The following is a 21,438-nucleotide window of genomic DNA, read 5'->3' on the forward strand; positions in this document are numbered from 1 at the left end:
AGGCAGTGCGCGCGCCACCTACGTCACAGGCGAGGTGGTTCCGGGAGGGCGGGGCATCGGAGAGCGCGGCCGGCTAAGAGCCTCGAAGCCAAGGAAGAATTTGATTGGCGGTTTGAAAACGGCGGTTTTTGGCTTGGGCGGAGGTGGACGGGCCAAGTTTTGGGTCCTCATCTGGTGAGGTCCCGCGTTAATGACGTCACATTCTTTCGCGGGAAAAATTCGAAAGTGGATTTTCTGTAATTTTGACAGGTGAGGTGAAGTGTTTCTCGGGCTTTCCTAGGAATGGCTTGAGCGATTTGGGGCGAAGGGACAAAAGACTCTGCTCCGTAAGAAGAGAACCGGGAAGGATGCTGTTTGGAACCAGGATTAGGGTGGTCGCAGTAACAGCTACTCGGACTGCTTGTAATAAGGGTTGCCTCTTCACCGCTTTTCCCAGGCCCTGCTTTGCAATTTCGAGTACGTATGAGGACCAAAGGGGACTTTGCTGTTCGTATTTAGGACTGATGAAGGATCGAGTCTCCATTGTCATTTGGTGACACAGGATTATGGTTATTAGAATCTTGGCAAATGATATGTGGGTTTCCTTTGTTTATTTGGACTGGATGGTTTCTTAACAATGTTGAATTCGTGATTCCAAAACTTTGTTATCTGAACTATTTAGAGGTTCAGGGTTAGGTTCAAAAAATCCTCCTTGTCTAAAAACAAAAGGAAAAACATCTTGTAATTAAATGAAAAATGGCTCATACTTTACTGAGAACACCGAGTTTTATGTATATGTATTGTATCTGTACATATCGTAGCACAAGGTATATATATGTGTGTGTATGTACGTATATCTGTATATGTATGTATGTATATAATTATCACAGAACATTTGGGATCTTTAAAAACTTCTTTGGAGATTAATCTTTCACCTGTTAGAAGTCGGTCAGCAGGTGAATTGGCTGGTAGACGTGGACAGATGAACACTTGGAAAAAAACTCTTTATCTTTGCATCTCACTTAAATATATGATGCTGTTATCTTAAATAATTTTTTCTGATTAATGCTAAGATAAGAAAGGGTGTTGACTTTCAGTGAAGAAGTATTAGAGCTCTTGTAGATTTTAAAAGATCCAGTTAGCTTTTTTTTTGAGGTTTTCTCCTGTAATCGAATTTAACCATCCTTTAAGAGTTTCCATCTTCCAAGTTCTTTTTAAACTATACCTTTCCAGAAGTAATATCTCAATTTAGGAAAATAATAGAGAATTTATCTTGCAATTGCGAAATAGCATATAAGTAATCCTAAATTAGTAAATATTGGGTTCCTAACATGTAAATTGTAATAATACTTATTCTTCAGGATTATGAGACTGATAAATACTATATGTAAAGTGTCTCGTCCAATTCCTGCTTGATACATAGTATGTAATCAATAAATAGTTATATAATATATATGATTACACACAATAATTAATTATATATTATATAACAGTAATATATTTATATATTATATAATTACATAATAATTATAATGTATATAATTAACATCATATAATGTATATAATGTAGTTTATAATATAGCACTTGGGAGGCTGGGAGGATTGCTTGAGCCCAGGAGTTTGAGGCTGCGGTGAGCTATGATTGCAACACTGCACTCCAGCCTAAGTGACAGAGAGAAACCCTGTCTCTATCAAAGAAAAAGAAAAGTTAAAAAGCAAACAAAAGCGAAACCTCCAAATAAAGCATTTAACAGTCTCTAGCATATGGTAGCACTGAATACATGGTAGCTATTAAACAGATCTGATATTAATGACTGCCACATGCCCAGCACTGTGTCTGTACCATGTATTCTCATCTATGTACACAGCATATCCAGCCCAGGAGTGGTTTTCTGGATCTCTCTTTTATCTTCTTGGCATTATTAGGCATCAGCAGTTTATGTGCGCTGGAGGGGAGGGAGATAAGATGTGAGAGTTATATTTCTTTTTTTTTTTTTTTTTTTTGAGATGGAGTCTCACTCTGTCATCCAGGCTGGAGTGCAGTGAAGCGATCTCTGCTCACAGCAACCTCCGCCTCTCGGGTTCAAGCAATTCTCCTGCCTCAGCCTCCTGAGTAGTTGGGACTACAGGCGCATGCCACCATGCCCAGCTAATTTTTGTATTTTTAGTAGAGACGGGGTTTCACCATGTTGGCCAGGCTGGTCTCGAGCTCCTGATGTCATGGTCCACCCGCCAGCGCCTCCCAAAGTGCTGAGATTACAGGCCTGAGCCACCATGCCTGGCCAGGTGTTATATTTCTGAAAGGCAGTCCTTCTGTAGGTTTGGTTTCTGTCCTGTGACCTGTGTCATGAAGCAAGTATGCATATCTCATTTGCATACCCCTTACCTATCCTTTCTCCAGATGACCTTGATTAGTCGAGGGAGGATGCCACTCACTTTCTTGCACTTCACTGCCCCCTCCCATTTATTATTATTATTTTTTGAGACAGATCTTTGCTCTTGTTGCCCAGGCTGGAGTGCAGTGGCATGATCTCGGCTCACTGCAGCCTCCACCTCCCGGGTTCAAGTGATTCTCCTGCCTCAGCCTCCCAAGTAGCTGGGATTTTAGGCGCGCACCACCACGCCCGGCTAATTTTCTATTTTTAGTAGAGACGGGGGTTTCACCATGTTGGCCAGGCTCGTCTTGAACTCCTGACCTCAGGTGATCCGCCTCTCTCGGCTTCCTGGAGTGCTGGGATTACAGGTGTGAGCCAACGTGCCCGGCCTGCACTTCACCCGGTAATTGTACTAGAGTTCCCTCATCAGACATTCAATTCTTGTTTGGAAATACCTTCACTGGCCTTCCCTTGACTAATGGTTATTTCAACTTACAGCTTAGGCTTTACTTCCTTGAAGAAGCCTTGTTTGATGATCCACACCAAGCTGGGTGACCAGCCTGTGCTTATTCCTGCCATATTTTATTAAATTTACTGTTTATCACCCCGCCATACTGAAATTCTTTGAGATGGAGGGTAGAGTTTCCATTTAAATATTTTAGCCTAGCATAATATCTGGCACATAGTAAGTACTGAATAAGTATATGTAACTTATAAATAATATGTAAGTGGCATATTTTATATGTCTAAAAGAGGAACTGAACTCAGATAACAAATTACAGCTTCTAGGTCTTTTAGGTCTGTATTCTCAAACTTGAGTGTCCATCAGCATCACTTGGAGGGCTTCTTAAAAGACAGACTGCTGGGCCCCCAACCCCAGACTTTCTGACTTAATCGGTCATTTCTTACTAGTTCCCAGATAATACTGTTGGTCCAGGGGTCACATCTTTAGAACCACTTCAGGGAAAAAAAAAGAAGGTATGTTTCTTGGGCATTTCTATTTACTTCTTCACTGATCACCATCAGTGATTTTAGATTTTCAAATTTGCCCACAAAAACAGTTTTCTCCAATAGCATAACATAACTACAGTAACTGTTGCAACAGTGTTGGAAAGATTTTTCCTTGCAGAGGTACTATATAATTGGTCCTAGATTCTGTGGTATATTGATGCTAAGAGTTGAAAGGAAAAATTTAAAACACAAGGGGGCCATCTTGTGGTGGCCATAGCAATTCAGAAAACTTTAAAAATTGAATTTGTGCTATAGGAAACCAAACATGTGGAGGACAAATTCGTGTTTTCTGATACATATTATGCATCTGGAAAAATGTTTGCAGACTACAAATTAGTTTATATATTTTAGTTAGTTTTTTCTTTACTTGTGAAAAAATTCTTGTTTCACAGCATGGTATCACTTTTACTGTGTCCTCAGTGATAGATAATTTTATTACACCTCTGTTTCCCTTGGTAGTTAGGTAGTCTTGGAACTGTGATTCATGCCTGTGGTCGGGAGTTTATTGAGAAAAATTTTATTTGTTATTTTTAAGAAATCAGGGTGGAAATTTTATGTCATTTTTAATTTTAGGTGGTATAAATAGTTGAATAAGTACTTCCTATTTTCTGGACCCAGCTGGTTTATAACTTAAGAAGAAATAATGGAAAGCCAAGAATTTATTGTAAGTTTGACCATTTTTCACAATTTGGTGAAATTCCTTTCCTCTCTCCCTTTCTTCCTTCTTTCTTTTGAAGGCGTTTCACAAACATATTGCTGTGTTGCCAGGTTTAGCAAAAACAAAACAAAAAAAACAAAAAACAGGCTACTCAGTTAAATTTGAATTTCAAATAAACAATGTATACCTTTTTTAACATTAGGATCCCAAATATTGCACAGTTTTTATCTGGTAACCCTATCTGTTACCTACTATTCATACTTGTTACACAAAATCATCACTTTTCAGCCTTTTGGCTAAGATCAAGTATTAGACAAAGTCCTTTGTAACATATTCTTTGGAAGTGTGAGACCGGGAAACAATTTCTTTCTCTTGAAGACCTGGCATTCCTCTTCTGTATAGATCAGCGGTTCTCACACTGTTTGATCTCGGGACTCTAACACTCTAGAAAATTATTGACCCCAAGTAACTTGTGTATATGGGGGTCTTACGTCTATTGATGTTTTTCATACTAGAAGTTAAAGCAGAAATGTAAAAAGTGTTTATGATTTGGCTTAACGGAAGACAACTGGATTCTCATGTTTGTTTCTTCTACATTCAGGTTGCAACTGAATCTTACAATATTGCATATACATAATCCTGGGAAACTTCATTCTGCACCCCTGAAGGAGTGAGGATGAAAAGACAGCATTATGAAAATAGTTTTGACTTCACAGATACTTGTAAAGGTCTTGGAGACCTCCAGGAGTCTCTGGACCAAACTTTGAGAACTGCACAGATTATTAGTACTGTGTAATCCAATAATTTTTTTCCCTTCCCACTGATGACTGGAGAGCTCAAATTACTTTCAGTGCTCATTTATCTTTTTTGTTTCTTCCTTGTATTTTTCCTGTCCTTTCTTCCTTCCCCTGCCATTTCTTCCCTTATTCCCCCCTTCTCCTTCTCTCTCTCCCTTCCTTCCCTTTTTATTTCATTTAATTAATGTTTAATGTTATTGTCATGCTATCTGTGTTTTTGTTTTTAAAATTTAAAAAATTGATATGGGTGTATGTGCCTTTTTTTGATGAAAGGTGCCTTAAATATATTTTGTATGTAGGAAGGATATATAAAATATATAACATTGAATATATATAAATGGAAACCATTTCTTTTGTATTTTTGGAAATAAGGTTCTATATACTCATCAAAAGATGAAGAAGTCAAAAGTGTGGCAAGATGGAATTCTGAAGATCACTCCCTTTGGAAACAAAGTGAGTACAAGGCAGTTGACTACAGGGTGCAAGAGCGAGGTTCTCGATTTTTGATTGAATATTTTGAAAATTGTACGTGATAAAATGTCAAATATATCCATACATTGAAATGATGTGAAAACAGATTTTCAAATGATCTCCATATCACAGTGGTTCATTTGTGCGTTCTAAAAATGTTCATTAATAGAATGCATAAGATCTGTTATCCAGTAGCACAGTACAGTGACTGTTGTTATTATTATTTTTTTGAGGCAGAGTCTCGCTCTGTCGTCCAGGCTGGAGTGCAGTGGCACGATCTTGGCTCACTGCAAACTCCGCCTCTCGGGTTCAAACGATTCTCCTGCCTCAGCCTCCCAAGTAGCTGGGACTGCAGGCACCTGCCACCACACCTGACTAATTTTTTTGTATTTTTATTAGAGACGGGATTTCACCATGTTGCCCAGGCTGGTCTCAAACTCCTGACCTCAGGTGATCTGCCTGCCTCAGCCTCCCAAAAGGCTGGGATTACAGGCGTGAGCCACTGTGCCCGGCTGAGTGACTATTGTTAATAATAATTTTTTGTGTATTTTCAAAATAACTCCAAGAGTGGAATTGGAATGCTCCTAACATAAATGATAAGGCCAGGCATCATGGCTCACACCTGTAATCCCACCACCTTGGGAGGCTGAGGCAGGAAGATTGCTTGAAACCTGGAGTTCAAGACCAGCCTGGGCAGCAAAGCAAGACTCTGGCTCTACATAAAAAATAAAAGTAAATAAAAAAATTTTACAAAAGTTATAAACTGCTTGTTATATACTAGGCATAATGCTTTAAAAGTATCAACTTACTTAATCTACGTAACTCTCCTACTAGTTAGGTACTCTTTTAATCTTTGTGTTACCGAAGATGAAACTGAGGTGCAGAGAGATGGAGTAGCTTGCCAAGGGTCAAAGCTGGAAGGTGGAGGAGCCACATATGAACCTAGGCTTTTTGTCCCCAGAGCCCATGTCCTAACCATTCTCCATTCTACTGTGTCTTTTTTTTTTTTTTTTTTTGAACCAGAGTCTGACTCTGTTGCCCAGGTTGGAGTGCAGTGGCAAGATCTCAGCTCACTGCAGCCTCCGCCTCCCACATTCAAGCAGCTCTGCCTCAGCCTCCTAAGTAGCTGGGACTACAGGTGCCACTACCACACCCGGCTAGTCTTTTGTATTTTTAGTAGAAATGGAGTTTCGCCATGTTGGTCAGGCTGGTCTCGAACTCCTGACCTCAGGTGATCCAAATATTACCAATTTTAAAAAAGAACCTTATTACAGTTGAGTCACTAATTTTACATAGGACACATTGACAATGTCTGTGGCCTCCTGAATGAAGCCCCTACTCCTCAGTCTAGCAATTAAATATAACCATATTCTGTTCTTATTTTACTTATCTGTCATTGTGAGGTTATCACTGAGGCAAACTTTTTAGTAGAGAAAAGGCTATCTACTATTTCTTTTTTTTGTTTTGTTTTGTTTTTGAGACTGAGTTTTACTCTTGTTGCCCAGACTGGAGTCCAGTGGTGCAATCTTGGCTCACCGTAACCTCCACCTCCCAGGTTCAAGCGATTCTCCTGCCTTAGCCTCCCAAGTAGCAGGGATTACAGGCATGCGCCACCATGCCTGGCTACTTTTGTATTTTTAGTGGAGACGGGGTTTCTCCATGTTGGTCTGGCTGTCTCGAACTGCTGAGGTCAGGTGATCTGCCCGCCTTGGCCTCCCGAAGTGCTGGGATTACAGGTGTAAGCCACTGCGCCTGGCCCTACTATTTCTTAATATTTAATTTGTTAAAACAGTAAATTAAAAAACTAATTTTGCTTAAGTCTTCAAGTTCAATTTATGTAATCCTATTAAATTTGTAAACCTAGTTGAGTTTAACAGTTACTTTCAGTAGGGTTTTCACTTAATGTTCAAGCAACTTAAGTTGAAAAAACTAAGTGGTTTTTTTTTTTCTTTTTTTAGACAGAGTCTTGCTCTGTTGCCCAGGCTGGAGTGCAGTGGCACAGTCTTGGCTCACTACAACCTCTGCATCCAAGGTTCAAGTGATTATCCTGCTTCAGCCTCCTGAGTAGCTGGGATTACAAACACCCACCACCATGCCTAGCTAATTTTTGTGTTTTTAGTAGAGATGGGGTTTTACCATGTTGGCCAGGCTGGTCTCGAACTCCTGACATCAAGTGATCCTCCCACCTCGGCCTCCTAAAATGCTGGTATTACAGGTGTGAGCCACTGTGCCTGGCAAAAGTAGCTTTTTAAAATTAAAAATAACACAAATATTTTATTAGTTTTTTTGTTTGTTTGTTTGTCTTTTGAAACAGAGTCTAACTCTGTCACTCAGGCTGGAGTGCAGTGGTGCAATCTCTGCTCTCTGTAACCTCCACCTCCTAGGGTTAAGCGATCCTCCCACCTCAGCATTCCAAGTAGCTGGAACCACAAGCACACACCACCTCACCTGGCAATTTTTACATTTTTTGTAGAGACAGGGTTTCACCATGTTGGCCAGGCTGGTCTCAAACTCCTGAGCTCAAGCCATCTTGGCCTCCCAAAGGGATTACAAGCATAAGCCACCGCGCCTGGCTCAAATATTTGAAATATCAGATTACCTAATGTCAGATTGGCCAATAACTAAAATCTATTCATGACTATAATTCAAAAGTATTGATATTTTTGGTTTGAATTACTTCATTTTGTCTATATCCAGTTCTAAATGTTTCAGGAGTTACAAGGTACTTTCACATTGAGTAAAAAACATGTTGTTACCCAAGTAAATTGGAGTTATCATATCAACAAACTGAGGCTGCCAGTAAGATTTTAGAGTGAGATTTGAGACCCAAGGCTATAGATAATCAGGATAACTTGAACACCATCACCAAGGGACATGTCGAACCCTGTGTTTAATTGTAGTAACAACAGGATCTCCAAGTCTATGCTCTTTGAAGGTGGTGGTCTCATGGTTGCTATCGCTATGTTCAAGTCATGTGATTAATTCTTCTAATTTAAATAGATGAATATTCAGGTCTGTGCATATCCATATGTTTTTTAAATATGTAAACTAGTTCATTCAGTGTCTGATGCTATTCTATATAACTTTTTCTTTTATATTCTGCCTTTTTCTTTAGATCTAGTGTCTTTAAAATCTTGTAGATATTTAAAAACCATCTGATTGGATTCTGCATATCCTTTGTGTTGTCTTCTGGTTCCAAATTATTATGGTCATGCTAGTGCTACTATCCAACTTTATCTTCAACTATAGCATACATTTGTTGAGTGCCCATTATATATCTCACACAAGTAGGTTATAGGAAAACAAGGTAAATTCAAGTTAGTCCCTGAAAGTTTCTGTGTTCTAGGCAAGTTAATTATCTCACTGTTTCCAATATAACGCCCTCATTCTTAAATGCAGGCTGTTGCTTATATTCTTCTCTTGCTGGTTATGCCTTTTCTCTATCTAAATTCTGTCAAAGTTATTCAACTTCCACTGAATAAGTCATCAACCTACCAACATATCGCTGGTGAACAGTGGGAAAAGTCAAGTAAGATAGGTGGATGCAGAGTAGAAGAGCAGTTAGCATCAAATGTCAAGTAGACCTCAGTTTCAATTCTGGCCCTTCGCTTATTAGATGTATAATTTTGGCGAAGTACTCTCAGTGCCTCTGTTCTTTCTTTGTAAAATGGGGAAAATGATGCTTCATAAAGTTGTCTTAAGGATTAAAATAAGAAACATGTAAAGACCTTAATAAAGTACCTGCCACATCCTAAGCACACAGTGAATGGTAGTTTGTTATTATAATTCTTGTCTTCAAGGGACTTTTATCTAATTTTTGACTAAGGGCATAAGGATTATAATATGTTTGTTTAGGATTCTATGAGATTACAAAGTAGAGACATTTAGATCTGTCTCTGGTTCAGGGAAGTCTTTCTAGATGAAGCATATATGTATATATTTTTTGTTCTGTTTTGTAAACAAAATTGCTAAGTTAAGGGGAAGGGAGCTGAATATTGTGTCCTAGTCCCAACAACCTGAATGTATGAAATGATATGAAACGTGGGGAACTATAAGCATTTAAATCTAGCTGAAATGAAGGCCCCATATTGGGAAATGATGCAGTATAAAGCTAAAGAAGTAGACAGGAACCATATCATGAAGAACTTTGTGTGCTCAGCCCTAGGAGCTAATGAAGAATTATGAGAACAAGAGTGACATATCATATTTGTATTTTATTTTATTTTATTTTTTTGAGACAAAGTCTTGCTCCGTCACCCAGGCTGGAGTGCAGTGGCACGATCTCGGCTCACTACAGCCTCTGCCTCCTGGGCACAAGTGATTCTTGGGCCTCAGCCTCCTGAGTAGCTGGGATTACAAGCATGTGCCACAACACCCAGCTAATTTTTGTATTTTTGGTAGAGACGGGTTTCACCATGTTGGCCAGGTTGGTCTCAAACTGCTGACCTCAGATGTTCCACCCGCCTTGGCCTCTTAAAGTGCTGGGATTACAGATGTGAGCCACCATGCCCGGCTATGTTTGTATTTTAGAAAGATTGGTTTGGCAGCAGTGTAAAAGTTGTGTGGGGTAAAAGTCAGATTGGGTTTCAGAGACTTATAGTAGAGGCTGTAGAATAATCTAGACAAAAAGTAATGGAGGTCTGACCAAGCAGACATTAGCAATGACGATGGAGAAAAAGAATGATTATAGATAAATTATGAAAATATAGCCTCTTAAATCTTGGATATAGAAGGTGAGAGGAGGATCCAGAATGACTTTTAGGTTTGTGTATTTATTTCGCAAGATGAAATATTTCAAAAAGAAAAATGAGTTAATGGGAACAATCAAGATTTTTAGTTCCATATTGAATATAACAAATTTGAGGCTGGGTACGGTGGCTCATGCCTGTGATCCTAGTACTTTGGGAGGCCAAGACGGGCAGATCACTTGAGGTCAGGAGTTTGAGACCAGACCAGCCTGATTAATGTGGTAAAACCCTGTCTCTACTAAAAATGTAAAAATTAGCCAGGCGTGGTGGCGGGTGCCTGTAATTCCAGCTACTCGAGAGGTTGAGGCCCGAGAATCGTTTGAATCCGGGAGGTGGAGGTTGCAGTGAGCTGAGATCATGCCACTGCACTCTAGCCTGGGTGATAGAGTGAGACTCAGTCTCAAAAAAAGAAAAAATAAATAAAATAAAATAAATAAATAAATTTGAAGTATCATAGAAACACTCACGTAATTAGCTGTAGAGATCTAGACCTCAGCAAGGAGTTCCTGACTACTAGTATAGATTGGAAGTCCTTGGCTTTTAGATGGTATTTGAAACTATTAGAGTGTATTCATTTATTCAACAAATATTTTTTGAGCATCCGAGTGAGTTACACACTGTTCTAACAAATACAGCAGGGAACAAAACAGATAAATCCCTGACTTCATGGAAATAACACGGAGGAGAGAGACCGCTAAATTAAATGAATATGTATGTCTAGTGAAAGGCAATAACAAGGACATTAGTGTGGTTGGAACGGAGTGAGCAAGGGCAAGAATGGAGATAAAGGGGATTATATAAGCCTCACTGGCTATGGAAAGAACTTTTGTTATTCTTAGGGAGCTGCAGAGACGTGGGAATGACTTGAGCAGGAACATAACATGATCTGATTTATATGGATGATAGTGCTCAGGGAGGGTGTATCAAATTAAAAGAATAGAGGGACAAGAATACCAATTTTTTTTAACAGCTTTATTGAGATATAATTCACACTTTACACACTTCGATTCACCCATTCAGTGATTTTTAGTATTTTCACAGTTTTGCAACCATCAGCACAATTTAAATTTGGCATATTTTTGTCACCACCAAAAGAAATCTCATACTCATTGGCAGCTACTACTCAGTACCCAGCCCCCAGCCCTACCCAAACACAAATCTACTTACTGTCTCTATAGATTTACCTATTCTGGACATTTTTGCATGAATGAAATTATGTAATAAGTAGTATTTTGTGAGTAAGTCTTATTTAGCATAATATTTTCAAGATTCTTCCATGTTGAAGCATGTATCTTCATATGTATTTTATTTTTTATTGCCATATAATTTTTTTTTTTTGAGACGGAGTTTCGCTCTTGTTGCCCAGGCTGGAGCGCAATGGCGTGATCTCAGCTCACCATAACATCCGCCTCCCTGGTTCAAGCGATTCTCCTGCCTCAGCCTCCTGAGTAGCTGGGATTACAGGCCTGTGCCACGAAGGCCAACTAAGTTTGTATTTTTAGTAGAGACGGGGTTTCTCCATGTTGGTCAGGCTGGTCTCGAACTCCCAACTTCAGGTGATCTGCCCATCTCAGCCTCCCAAAGTGCTGGGATTATAGGCGTGAGCCACCGCACCTGGCATGATTTTCTTTTTTTCAATAGACAGGGTCTTGCTCTGTCGCCCAGGCTGGATTGCAGTGGTGCAATCATAGTTCACTTTAGGCTCAAACAATCCCTCTGCCTTAACCTCCAAAGTAGTTGGGACTGTTTAGTCTTACACCACTGTGTCTGGCAAATAAAAAAAATTTTTTGGAGATAGAGTCTTGCTTTGTTCCCTGGATTGATCTTGAACTTCTGGTCTCAGGTAATCCTTGCATCTCAGCCTGCAGAGTACCTGGAGTAGCTGGGATTACATCACGAGCTGTGTACCGAGCCCAATACGTCATGTTTTATTTATCCATTCATAATGCAGTTGATATACTTTTGGGTTACTTCAACTTTTTGGCTATTATGCATAATGCTGCTATGAGCATTAATGTGCAGGTTTTTGTATAGACATATGTTTTTATTTCTCTTGGGTATATACCTAGGAGTGGAATTGCTGGGTCATGTGGGAATTTTGTTTAATCTTTCAAGTAATTGCCAGACTGTTTTCCAAAGTGATGGAAACACCAGTATTAAAGGGGCTAGTGGAAAAATTGCTATGAAAAAGGGCTAGAGACATAAGGGGAAAGCTAGAAAATGGTAATAACCTTAGCATCCTTTTTTCCCCCCTTAACCCTCACATTTAACAAGTTTTATTCATTATACCTTGTAAACAATTATCCTTCTGAATGCCAATACCTTATTTTAAGTGCTAATCATCTCCTTTATCCTGTATACCATCCCATTGCAATAATCTCTTGAAATGATCTTGTCTCCTGTTTGTCCCCTTTAATGTGTTTCAATTATATTTTCTTCCCAATTTTTTTTTTTTTTTTTAATTGAGATGGAGTCTCACTCTGTTGCCCAGGCTGGAATGCAGTGGCGTGATATCAGCTCACTGCAACCTCTGCCACCTGGGTTCAAGCAATTCTCCTGCCTCAGCTGGTATTTTTAGAAGAGACGGGGTTTTGCCATGTTGGCCAGGCTGGTCTGGAACTCCTGACCTCAGGTGATCCACCTGCCTTGGCCTCCCAAAGTGCTGAGATTACAGGTGTGAGCCACTGCACTCAGCCTCTTCCCAGTTTCATTCTAATATCCTCCTGGTAGCAATTAAGTTCTTGAATTTATTTATGTGTGCCTTTACTCTCTTACACAGACTGATGCATAATAAACATTCAAAATAGATGCATTTTCAAATCCAAGTTCAACAAATGTAATCCTTTCGTTATATGACTTATATAACAATTACTTATTTCCTCTTGAGGATATTTAAGAAAAGCATAATTGTGTTGTTCCTTTTTAACCTTTATTTTGTTTTTATACAGGCAATTTTATATGATGACAAAGGAGCATGTTTGGAGAGTGTGTTTCTTAAATGCCTTGAGGTATTTTAGTGTGTTTATCTTATTTTTAAGTTATTATTTAAAAATCTCTTTAAGTCCTTTATGAATATTGTTAATGTAGTCATAATACTAATAATTATAGTTAGTATTTGTTGAACATTATAACTAGACTTTGTGCTAAAACCTTTTAGATATGTTTCCTTTAATCTCTACAACTGATTTTTTATAATCTAAAAAAAAAAAAAAAACCTGATTTTTATAGATTAAGAGTGCAGTGCAGAAAGGTTAAGTAACTTGCTCATGTTCATAGAGTTACAGTGGTAGGAAGGCTGAGATTTGATCCCAGGAGGTGATTCTAAAGTCTAATTCTACTACATGATTTTTCCATAGGCAGAGGTCTACTGTGGGAAATTTTTTGTGACATATTCTCATTTAAGTATAATATTCTCTCACCTAAAAACAGAACTACCATTCAACCCAAGAGAACTATAACTAGGTATATACCCAAAGGAATATAAGTTGTTCTGCCATAAAGACACATGCATGTGTATGTTCGTTGTAGCACTATTCATAGTATCAAAGACACGGAATCAACCTAAATGCCCATCAGTGATAGACTGGATAAAGAAAACGAGATACAAATATACCATGATGTACAGCCATAAAAAAGAATGAGATCATGTTCCTTTACAGGAATATGAATGGAGCTGGAGGCCATTATCCTTAGCAAACTAATGCAGGAACATAGAAGACCAAATATTACATGTTCTCACATGTAAGTGGGAGCTAAATGATGAGAATGCATGGACACAGAGGGGAACAACAGACACTGGGGCCTACTGAAGGACGCAGATAGGGTAGGAGGAGGAAGAGGATCAGAAAAAAATAATGGGTACTAGGCTTAATACTTGGGTGATGAAGTAATCTGTATAATAAACCCCCATGACACAAGTTTACCTGTATAACAAACCTGCACATGTACCCCTGAACTTAAAAGTTAAAAATAAGTATGTAAATAAGGTATTCTATCAAATATGTAGTTTGTGTTTTTCCTCTCAAAGAGGAAAAAGCATAGAAAGAGAACTAAAGGCATATTTTAGTGAAGAATTAGGATATTAAAGTTGGTCATTCTGGGTTCATTTCCCAGTTCTAAATACTTCCTGGCCCACCTAAATTCTATATCTAACTTCCCTGATGTAAAATGTAGATCACAGACAGGCATTACTTACAGGGTCGGTCTGAAGGTTAGAAATAACTTTTGTAGAATGCCTAGCAGTTTTAGTTAGTATAGTGATTCTTTTTTTTTTTTTTTTTTTGAGATGGAGTCTCCCTCTGTTGCCCAGGCTGGAGTGTAGTGGCACAATCTCGGCTCACTGCAGCCTCTGCCTCCTGGGTTCAAGTGATTCTCCTTCCTCAGCCTCCCGAGTAGCTGAGATTACAGGTGTGCGCCACCATACCCAACTAATTTTTTGTATTTTTAGTAGAGATGGGGTTTTACCATGTTGACTGGGCTGGTCTTGAACTCCTGAACTCAAGTGATCCACGTGCCTTGGCCTCCTAAAGTGCTGGGATTACAGGCATGAGCCACCACACCTGGCCTAGTACAGTGATTCTAAATGTGTTAAAATGCATACTATGATGATGATGATGTTTAATTTTGGCCATAGGATTTAATTCGTTTTGAAATTTTACATGACATCAGTAGTGGTTATGATACTTTTATATATTTTTAGAAGGGTCTAGGAGAATCAGTATCTTAGTATATGGTTTGATTGGTGGTAACTACTATTATTTCATCTTAAAAATCATTTCGGGCCAGGCGCGCTGGCTCACGCCTGTAATTCCATCACTTTGGGAGGCCAAGGCGGGCGGATCACCTGACGTCAGGAGTTCAGGACCAGCCTGACCAACATGGAGAAACTCCTTCTCTACTAAAAATACACAAAATTAGCTGGACGTGGTGGCGCATGCCTGCAATCCTAGCTACTCAGGAGGCTGAGGTAGGGGAATCACTTGAACCCGGGAGGCGGAAGTTCAGTGAGCTGAGATTGCACTGTTGCACTCCACACTGGGCAATAAGAGCAAAACTCCGTCTCAAAAAAAAAAAAAAAAAAAAATCATTTCATTAGTAAAATATTAATCTGATACAGATTTTTTGTATTTTCAAATTAGGTTGATAATTTTTTATTTTTATTTTTGAGATGGGGTTTCGCTCTTGTTGCCCAGGCTAGAGTGCAATGGCGTGATCTCACCTCACCACAACCTCCGCCTCCTGGGTTCAAGTGATTCTCCTGCCTCAGCCTCCCAAGTGACTGGGATTACAGGCATGCACCACCACACCCTGCTAATTTTTTTTTGTATTATTAGTGGAGACAGGGTTTCACCATGTTGGTCAGGCTGGTCTCAAACTCCCAACCTCAGGTGATCCGCCCGCCTTGGTCTCCCAAAGTGCTGGGATTACAAGCATGAGCCACTGTGCCTAGCGATAATCTTATTTTTATGCTGCAGTCAGAGGTGGTGGCAAGTACTACATTTACTCATTAATGTGATTAAAATGCATTTTTAGAATATGATTATTTAAGCAACTGTAATGATTTATAATAATGTTTAATTTGTGATAATTATGAGTATCTTATTCATTTAAAGATATATAGTTGGTAATAACTCTAATTTTTGAAAAGTTACACTTAGTTGTATGGATTCTAAGTGAATTGCTTGAGAGGAGGCATTTTTTTCTCATCTTTGTATCCCTAGTATGTAACAAGGGGCCTCATGTAAGTCCCCAGTATGTAATATTTATTTACTAATTTAATTTTGTTTTTAGAGACATTGTCTCACTCTGTCATCCAGGCTGGAGTACAGTAGTGTGATCATAGCTTACCGCAGCCTCAAACTCCTGGGCTCAAGGGATCCTTCCACCTCAGCCTTTCAAGTAGCTGACACTATAGCAACATGCCACCATGCCTGGCTAATTTTTTTTTTTTTTTTTTTTTTTTTGAGACAGAGTCTCACTCTGTCACCTAGGCTAGAGAGCAGTGTTGTGATAACCGCTCACTGCAGTCTTGACCTCCTAGGCTCAAATCATCCTCCCACCCCATCCCCCCAAATAGCTGGGACTATAGGTGCATGCCACCATACATGGCTAATTTTTTAAAAAGTTTTTTGTAGAGACGGGTCTTGCTATGTTGACTAGGGTGGTCTTGACCTCCTGGCTTCAAGCATTCCCCCTGTCTTGGTGTCTGAAGTGCTGGGATTACAGGCATAAGCCATCCCATCCAGTCCGGGCTAATTTAAAATAAAATTTTTTTGTAGGGACAGGATCTGAATATTTTGTTCAGGCTGGTCTCATACTCTTGGCTTCAAGCAATCCTCTTGCCTTGGTCTCCCAAAGTCTTGCGATTACAGGTGTGAGCTACCACACCTAGCTCTAATATGTGTTGTTGAATAAACAAATTAGAGAAATTTAAAAATTATATTATTGTCCTTTTTTGTGCTTATTGATAGTTAACGAGTACATAATAAAAAATAATTGAAGACTTTAGTTACTGATTTATTCATTCAACACCTATTTATTGAATACCCATTGTGTCTTAGTGCTAGTGAGCATCCTGGAATACATAGATAATCAAATAATTAGATGTATGTGATTTTGACATTTATTCTTTTAGGTGAAACCTGGAGATGACTTAGAAAGTGATCGATACTTAATCACAGTTGAAGAGGTTAAAGTTGCTGGAGCCATAGGTATTGTTAAGCAGAATGTCAATAAAGAAGCACCAGAGTTAAATTCAAGGAGATTTATATCCTCTGGCCGATCTCGTGGATGTCAGCCCTCTGGCTTAAAAAGGAAGTTTACTGTAAGTTTTACTGTGGAAAATAATACATCAAAATATATTTATTAAATTGTCTCAAAAAGTAGTGAATTTCGAAGTTATCGTACTCTGTCGTTCAAAGGGCACTTCATAGTATACTTAGGTAGAAAGGAAATAAACCCTACTTTGAAAAATCTTATTACAAATGAATGTACTTTAACAAACTTTAAATCTGAAATATTACTTTACCTTAGGCAAAGCAGAAACGCTCCTTCGTCTTTTTTTTTTTTCTTAGCCAGTTCACTTCACATTTTCTTTATGGGTAATGGTACAGCTAACAGTTATTTTAATATTTTCAGGATTTTCAAGGACCACGTCAGGTTCCGAAGAAAATGGTTATTACAGAAAGTGGTGAATCAGCTGCATCACATGACGCTAAGAAACCTGGCTCCACTATTTTTTCTCCATTCTACAGCATGCCTCCTTTGTTTCCTACTGTTGGCAATAAAGATGTAAATAATATACTGGCAGACCCTGAGAACATTGTGACTTACAAGAAGAGAGAGAGAAATGCCATGGATTTTTCTTCAGTTTTTTCTCCATCCTTCCAGATTAACCCAGAAGTGCTGTGTGAAGAAAAGTATTTTTGCTCTCCTATCAATTCTGGAAATAAGCTTTCAGACTCTTTACTGACCAATGAGCCTGTGAAAAGAGATAGTTTAGCATCTCACTGTTCAGGAGTTTCACAAAACATCAGAAGCAAAGCACAGATATTAGCTCTTCTGAAGTCTGAATCATCTAGTACATGTGAGGAACTAAATTCTGAGATGACAGAGCATTTTCCTCAAAAACAACCACAGGGAAGTTTAAAAATTGCTACTAAACCGAAGCACCTAATTCAACAGGAAGAGTGTGCTGAGATGAAGAGCACAGAAAATTTATACTACCAGTATCAATCAGAAAATACCATGAGAAATAAAAGCCGGTGGGCCATGTATTTATCCTCACAGAGTTCACCTATACGTTCTACTGTAGATGGGAATGATACAGAAAGGAAAACCAAGGCCCAGGAAGATGATATAAATTATAATTTGAAAGTCCTTTCATTACAAAAAAATACACAGTTCTTTGAAACATGTGTTGAAGAGGGGAAAAAGTATAATGTAGACAAGTCAGTCGGTAATAATGATCAATCCTGGAATCAGGAAGTAAAATTAGAAATTCCTTCATTCAGTGAAAGCAATAGCTTACAGATTACCTGTAGCAGTGCAGAAAATGATAGTACATTGTCAGAATCTGACATTCAAGAAGATAATAAAATATCTTTTAATCAAAATGACAAGGTCTGCATTAAAGGATCAGTTCTCATTAAAGAAAATGCTCAGGAGGTAAATACATGTGGAACACCAGAAAAGGAGTATGAACAATCAGAGTCATCTCTGCCAGAACTGAAACATCTCCAAGTTGAATTTAGTAATAATTCTAGAATCTCTGATGACATTACAGACGTGATTTCTGAAAGTAAAATGGATAATGAAAGTCTTAATAGTATTCATGAATCACTGAGTAATGTAACACAACCATTTTTGGAGGTAACTTTTAATCTGAACAATTTTGAGACCAGTGACACTGAGGAGGAATCACAGGAAAGCAACAAAATTTCCCAGGATTCAGAGAGTTGGGTAAAGGACATTTTGGTTAATGATGGCAATTCATGTGTTCAGAAGAGGTCTGAGAATACAAACTGTGAAGAGATTGAGGGTAAACATTTGCCACTCTTAACATCTGTTAGTGGCAAACCTACAGTGACATTTCCTGTTAAAGAGACTCTGCCATCACAGTTTTGTGATAAAACTTATGTGGGTTTTGACATGAGAATTTGTAAAGCTGAAAACACTAGAAAAGAAATAGAGGAGCATAGTGACACATTGAGCAATTTTGAATCTTTCAAGTGGACTGATGCTGTACACATAGATAATAAAGAAGATTCTAATAAACCTATTCAAGAAGTCAGAAATAACTATGATTTTGCTTTACTCCCAAATAAATCTAAAGGTATAAACATGAATTTACATATTCTTCATATTCAAAATCAGATTGCTGAAAACAGTAATCTATTTTCAGAAGATGCTCAACCTCAGCATTTTATTTTGGGAAATGACTTAGACAAAAATGTTGAACATGTTTTACCCTCAACTTCTAGTAGTGACAACAGTGTCCAACTATTAAATACCAATCAGAATCACTCTGAATGTATTGAACTTGATAAATCAAATACCCACATTTCCAATTCTTTGTTTTACCCACTGGGAAAAAAGCATCTTATTTCCAAAGACACAGAAGCACATATATCTGAACCTGAAGATTTGGGAAAGATGAGAAGTCCACCCCCTGACCATGTTGAGGTTGAAACTGCCAGAGAAGGCAAACAATACTGGAATCCTAGAAATTCTTCAGAACTTTCTGGATTAGTAAATACCATTTCTATTTTAAAGTCACTATCTGAACACAGTACTGCTTTAGACAGTTTGGAAATATTGAGAAAGAAAAATACTGTCTTTCAGCAAGGAACTCAACAGACATATGAGCCAGATAGCAGTCCTGAAGGTTAGAATTGTGTGTCTATTTTGGATTGTTTTCTTTATAGCTCAAAGAGCTATAAAGAAAGAAGATAATAGCTCTGGGTGCTACATTAAAGAATTATATAATGTTTAAATAGGTAACACATGTACTTTGTAAAACCAATGTTAATAGAGAATAATACCAATGAAAAGTCCCCATCCAACCACATCCCTCAGTCTACCCTTCAGAATTAGCTACAGTTTTCGTCTAAGATATCCTTCCATAAATATTCTATGCATGTATAAGCATATATTGGCACATTTAAGTTAATATATGTCAAAAATGTACATATATATGTATGTATATGTGTGTATATGTCTATTTTTTTTTTTTGAGACAGTCTCACTCTGTCACCCAGGCCGGAGTGACTCACTGCAGCCTCTGCCTCCCAAGTAGTTGGGATTACAGGCATGCACCACCATGCTTAGCTAATTACATCTATTCTTATTATTCATTTTTGGACAGGTACTAGGGAATACATTTTTTTTTAAAAGTGAGTTCATATTGATACGTCTAATTCCAATCCTGTACCACAGAGTTCTTTTCCCTCTTTCCTCTGTTCCATAATTGTGTCTGTCTTTTTTTTTTTTTTAAGGACAGAGTTTCACTCTTGTTACCCAGGCTGGAGTGCAATGGTACGATCTCAGCTCACTGCATCCTCCACCTCCTGGGTTCAAGCGATTCTCCTGCCTCAGTTTTACAGATACTTCAAAGTTCTCTTTATAGGAGTTAATCATTTCTCATTCCCATGAGTAATGTATGAGACTGGGTGTTTCTCCACAGCCTTGCCAATAGTGTATTCCCCAGCTTTTGAATGTTTGCCAATCTGATAGATGAGAAATGGCTTTTCAGTGTATTTTTTATTTTATTTATTTTTATTTTTATTATTTTTATTTTTGAGACGGAGTTTCACTCTTGTCCAGGCTGAAGTGCAGTGACGTGATCTCAGCTCACTGCAAACTCTGCCTCCCAGGTTCAAGTGATTCTCCTGCCTCAGCTGGGATTACAGGTGTGTCTACCACACCTGGCTAATTGTGTATTTTTAGTAGAGATGGTTTCACCATGTTGGTCAAGCTGGTCTCAAACTTCTGACCTCAAGTGATCCACCCACATCGGCCTCCCAAAGTGCTGGCATTACAGGCATGAGCCACCACTTCTGACCTTTTCAGTGTTATTTTAAATTTGTGTTTTTACTACTACAGGTGAAATTGAGCATCTTATATTTAAACATCATTTGTATATATTTTTCCATGAACTATCTTTTCTGTCTACCCTTTTGTCCAGCTTTTTAATAGATGTTGGCTTTTTAATTCTTGATTTGTAGAGTTCTTTATACATTAGAGATATTAGCCCTTTATGATATATGTTGTAAATGTTTTCTTTCAGTATGTGATTGATCTTTTGACTTTCCTTATGGTACACTGGCAACAGCATTGTATTTTAAAGAATATGATAGTAAATAATATACATTTGAATGTAAATGAACAGTGCACTACTTTCAAAAGGTAAAATTGAACTTTGAGTATCTCATGTGATTCTTGAGAAAAATATACATAACTTATTGTACCTACTAAAATGGTTATTTGAAATGTAGTTAAGTTTGAAGATAATTGTTAGTTTGTTTTCTAAAATATTAAAAGTAAGTAGCCGGACATGGTGGCTCATGCCTGTAGTCCCAGCACTTTGGGAGGCCGAGGTGGGTGGGTCACCTGAGGTCGGGAGTTCGAGACCAGTCTGGCCAACATGATGAAACCCTGTCTCTACTAAAAATACAAAAAATTAGATGGGCATTGTGGCAGGCACCTGTAATCGCAGCTACTCGGGAGGCTGAGGCAGGAGAATAATTTGAACCCGGTAGGTAGAGGTTGCAGTGAGCCGAAATTGCGCCATTGCACTTCTGGGCAACAAGAGTGAAACTCCCATCTCAAAAAAAAAAAAAAAAAAAAAAAAAGTAAAAAGCTTTAATGAAAAATAAATATGAGTAGATAAAGTTATATGA

The 21,438-nt window shown here is 38.3% G+C and overlaps 1 protein-coding gene across 9 annotated transcripts in view; it reads left to right on the forward strand.

Annotated features, from left to right (window-relative positions):
* Nucleotides 1-22: 22 nt before the first annotated feature.
* Nucleotides 23-21,438, forward strand: part of LOC105486227 (zinc finger GRF-type containing 1) — an 84,471-nt gene continuing 63,055 nt past the window's right edge. For 5 of the 9 annotated variants that reach the window (XR_011621078.1, XM_011748967.3, XM_011748964.3 and 2 more), the window contains exons 1-6: nucleotides 23-456; nucleotides 3,939-4,029; nucleotides 5,193-5,273; nucleotides 12,988-13,047; nucleotides 16,674-16,862; nucleotides 17,177-19,424. Coding sequence is in view for 8 of the 9 variants with exons in the window: in XM_011748967.3 (XP_011747269.2) it covers nucleotides 4,009-4,029; nucleotides 5,193-5,273; nucleotides 12,988-13,047; nucleotides 16,674-16,862; nucleotides 17,177-19,424 (2,599 nt within the window). In the remaining variant the exon portion in view is untranslated. The remainder of the gene's footprint in view (nucleotides 457-3,938; nucleotides 4,030-5,192; nucleotides 5,274-12,987; nucleotides 13,048-16,673; nucleotides 16,863-17,176; nucleotides 19,425-21,438) is intronic. The other 4 variants (XM_011748960.3, XM_011748961.3, XM_071093178.1 and 1 more) reach the window with 4 other exon arrangements.

The sequence above is a fragment of the Macaca nemestrina genome, chromosome 3 (genome assembly GCF_043159975.1).
Source record: "Macaca nemestrina isolate mMacNem1 chromosome 3, mMacNem.hap1, whole genome shotgun sequence".
In the NCBI taxonomy this organism is placed as follows: Eukaryota; Metazoa; Chordata; class Mammalia; order Primates; family Cercopithecidae; genus Macaca; species Macaca nemestrina.